The sequence below is a fragment of the Tachyglossus aculeatus genome, chromosome 1, assembly GCF_015852505.1.
Source record: "Tachyglossus aculeatus isolate mTacAcu1 chromosome 1, mTacAcu1.pri, whole genome shotgun sequence".
NCBI classification, from domain to species: domain Eukaryota; kingdom Metazoa; phylum Chordata; class Mammalia; order Monotremata; family Tachyglossidae; genus Tachyglossus; species Tachyglossus aculeatus.
Window position 1 is genome coordinate 4505887 of NC_052066.1, and position 3369 is coordinate 4509255.

General features: G+C 57.5%; 1 protein-coding gene across 1 annotated transcript in view; it reads left to right on the forward strand.

The window, feature by feature from the left end:
* Positions 1-3016: 3016 nt before the first annotated feature.
* DNAJB2 (DnaJ heat shock protein family (Hsp40) member B2) overlaps positions 3017-3369 on the forward strand; it is a 53840-nt gene continuing 53487 nt past the window's right edge. The window contains exon 1 of the mRNA XM_038753279.1: positions 3017-3045. Coding sequence (XP_038609207.1) covers positions 3017-3045 — 29 coding nt within the window. The remainder of the gene's footprint in view (positions 3046-3369) is intronic.

Consider the following 3369-nt stretch of genomic DNA (forward strand, 5'->3'; position numbering starts at 1 on the left):
TGACCCACTTCCCCTCAGCCCCTTTCCCCTTCCTGGTCCACTCCCACTCCGGCCACTGCCCCTCACATCCACTCCCCCTAAAGTCCACTTCCTCTCTGGCCCACTCTCCCTCAGGTCCACTTCCTCTCTGGCCCACTCCCCCTTAGGTCCACTTCCTCTCTGGCCCACTCCCACCTCAGGTCCACTTCCTCTCTGGCCCACTTCCCCTCAGCCCTTTCCCCTTCCTGGCCCACTCCCATTCCGGCCCACTCCCCCTCATGCCTACTCCCCCTCAAGTCCACTTCCTCTCTGGCCCACTGCCCCTTAGGTCCACTTCCTCTCTGGTTCATTTCCCCTCAGGCCCTCTTCCTCTCTGGGCCTCTTCCCCTCAGGCCCCTTTCCCCTTCCTGTCCCACTCGCGCTTCCTGCCCACTTCCCCTCATGCCCACTCCCCCTCAGGTCCATTTCCTCTCTGGCCCACTCCCCCTCAAGGTCCACTTCCTCTCTGGCCCACTCTCCTCAGGTCCACTTCCTCTCTGGACCGCTTCCCCCTGAGCCCCCTTCCCCATTCTGTCCCCACTCCCACTCCGTCCCACTCCCCCTCATGCCCACTCTGCTCCTGTGCACTTCCCCTCATGCCCACTCCCCCCTCAGGTCCATTTCCTCTCTGGCCCACTCCCCCCCCTCAGCCCCTTTCCCCTTCCAGGCCCACTCCCCCTTAGGTCCACTTCCTCTCTGGTTCATTTCCCCTCAGCCCTCTTCCCTCTCTGGGCCACTTCCCCTCCAGCCCCTTTCCCCTTCCTGTCCCACTCCCGCTCCTGCCCACTTCCCTCATGCCCACTCCCCCTCAGGTCCATTTCCTCTCTGGCCCACTCCCCTCAAGTCCACTTCCTCTCCGGCCCACTCCCGCTCATGCCCACTCCCCGGCTCCAGCCCACTCCCCCTCATGCCCACTCCCGCTCCGGCCCACTCCCCCTCATGCCCACTCCCCCTTAGGTCCACTTCCTCTCTGGTTCATTTCCCCTCAGGCCCTCTTCCCCTCTGGGCCACTTCCCTCAGTCCCTTTCCCCTTCCTTTTCCTCTCCTGTTCCGGCCCACTTCCCCTCAACGCTCACTCCTCCTCAAGTCCACTTCCTCTCTGCCCAACTCCCCCTCAAGTCCACTTCCATTTTGGCCCACTCCCCCTTAGGTCCACTTCCTCTCTGGTTCACTTCCCCTCAGGTGCTCTTCTCCTCCCTGAGCCACTTCCCCTCAGTCCCTTTCCAGCACGTAGTAAGTGCTCAATAAAGATGTCACTGGATTGGTTAAAGGGAAGGAAGTGCAGGCCGGACCCCCTCCCTTGCTTCGTCTCTCCTTCCCCCCAATCTCGGTTGCCCATCCCGGAAACCATCCCAGGCCTTGTCTCCCCACTCGGACTCACCGTTCTCTCCTGAGAAAATAGCTCAGTCGCCGCTGGTTTGGGGGGCTGCCAGTTTGGCTCCGCCATGGCGGCTCTGGAAAGAAAGCGACAGGCGGAAAATCTGTCGTCAGTGGGGACGGGCCGTGGTCCCCTCGCTCTCCGACTCTTTCCCTCTCTCCCCCCACCACATCTGTTCATTCATTCCTTCATTCAATCGCATTTATTGAGCTCTTATTACTGTGTGCAGAGCACTGTACTAAGCGCTTGGGAAGTACAAGTTGGCAACATATAGAGACGGTCACTACCCAACAGTGGGCTCACAGTCTACACACAGTCTGTTCCCGTCGGGGCCCGACATTATGTCATGATTTATCGTCTCGTCACTCTCTGTGGGCTACCCCAGGCCCCTCCCGCTGCTGACACTGTTATCCCCACTTCAATCCATACTTCATGCTGCTGCCCGGATTGTCTTTGTCCAGAAACGCTCTGGGCATGTTACTCCCCTCCTCAAAAATCTCCAGTGACTGCCAATCAATGTGCACATCAGGCAGAAACTCCTCACCCTGGGCTTCAAGGCCGTCCATCACCTCACCCCCTCCTACCTCACCTCCCTTTTCTCCTTCTCCAGCCCAGCCCGCACCCTCCCGCTCCTCTGCCGCTAATCTCCTCACCGTACCTCGTTCATTCACCTGTTCCCGCCATCGACCCCCGGCCCCACGTCATCCCCGGGGCCTGGAGTGCCCCCAATCCCTACGCCCATCCGCCAAAGCTAGCTCTCTTCCTCCCTTCAAGCCCAACTGAGAGCTCACCTCCTCCAGGAGGGCCTTCCCACACTAAGCCCCTTCCTTCCTCTCCCCCTCGTCCGCCTCTCCATCCCCCCATCTTACCCTCCTTCCCTTCCCCACAGCACCTGTATATATGTATATATGTTTGTACTTATTTATTACTCTATTTATTTATTTTACTTGTACATATCTATTCTACTTATTTTATTTTGTTAGTATGTTTGGTTTTGTTCTCTGTCTCCCCCTTTTAGACTGTGAGCCCCCTGTTGAGTAGGGACTGTCCTCTATATGTTGCCAACTTGGACTTCCCAAGCGCTTAGTCCAGTGTTCTGCACACAGTAAGCGCTCAATAAATACGATGGATGATGATGATGATGATGTTGACCAGGTGACTCCCGAGGGGCAGGGGCCGGACCTGATTCCCGGCCTGGGGTGCTCTCCCAGAGCTCAGTACAGTGCTCTGGCCCACGGAAGCGCTCCATAGGATGACCTCCAGGCCCTTCTGCTCCTTCTTGGGGAGCACTGGCCTTTGGATAACAGGCCCCAAAGAGGCCCAAAGTGAGACCCTCCCTCTCCTCAGCGGCCGGGGACCCCGCCCCGGCCTTGTGGCCCCCCATTTCCAGCCTCCCTCAAGGGGGACACCCCCAGCCCCCAAACCCACAGACGCTCCTCACCGGGGCTGGGGCAGGTCTGGGACTCTGTCTGGACGTTCGGGAAGTCAATTCGCGTTGGTTTCGCTGAGCCAAATGGGTCTCTTCTGGAGCCGAGTTGTCTCACAGTAGCCCGGTTGGCTCTCTTAGACAGGTAGAGCCGCCGCGGGGCAGGGGGTGTGGACAGAGGGGGCTCCGTTGCCATGGAAACCACTGTTGAGGGAGGGGCCGGGTGAGGTGGGGGGAGATGTTCTCCGGGTGGAGGGCCTTGCTATAATAATAATAATAATGATGGCATTTATTAAGTGCTTATTATGTGCAAAACACTGTTCCAAGTGCTTGGGAGGTATCCTCCCCAGTGCTTAGAACAGTGCTTTGCACATAGTAAGTGCTTAACAAATGCCAATTATTATTATTATTATTATTATTATTATTACAAGGTGATCAAGTTGGTCCCAAAGCGGGGCTCACAGTCTTAATCCCTATTTTACAGATGAGGTAACTGAGGGCCCAGAGAAGTTAAGTGGACTTGCCCAAATCACCCAGCTGACAATTG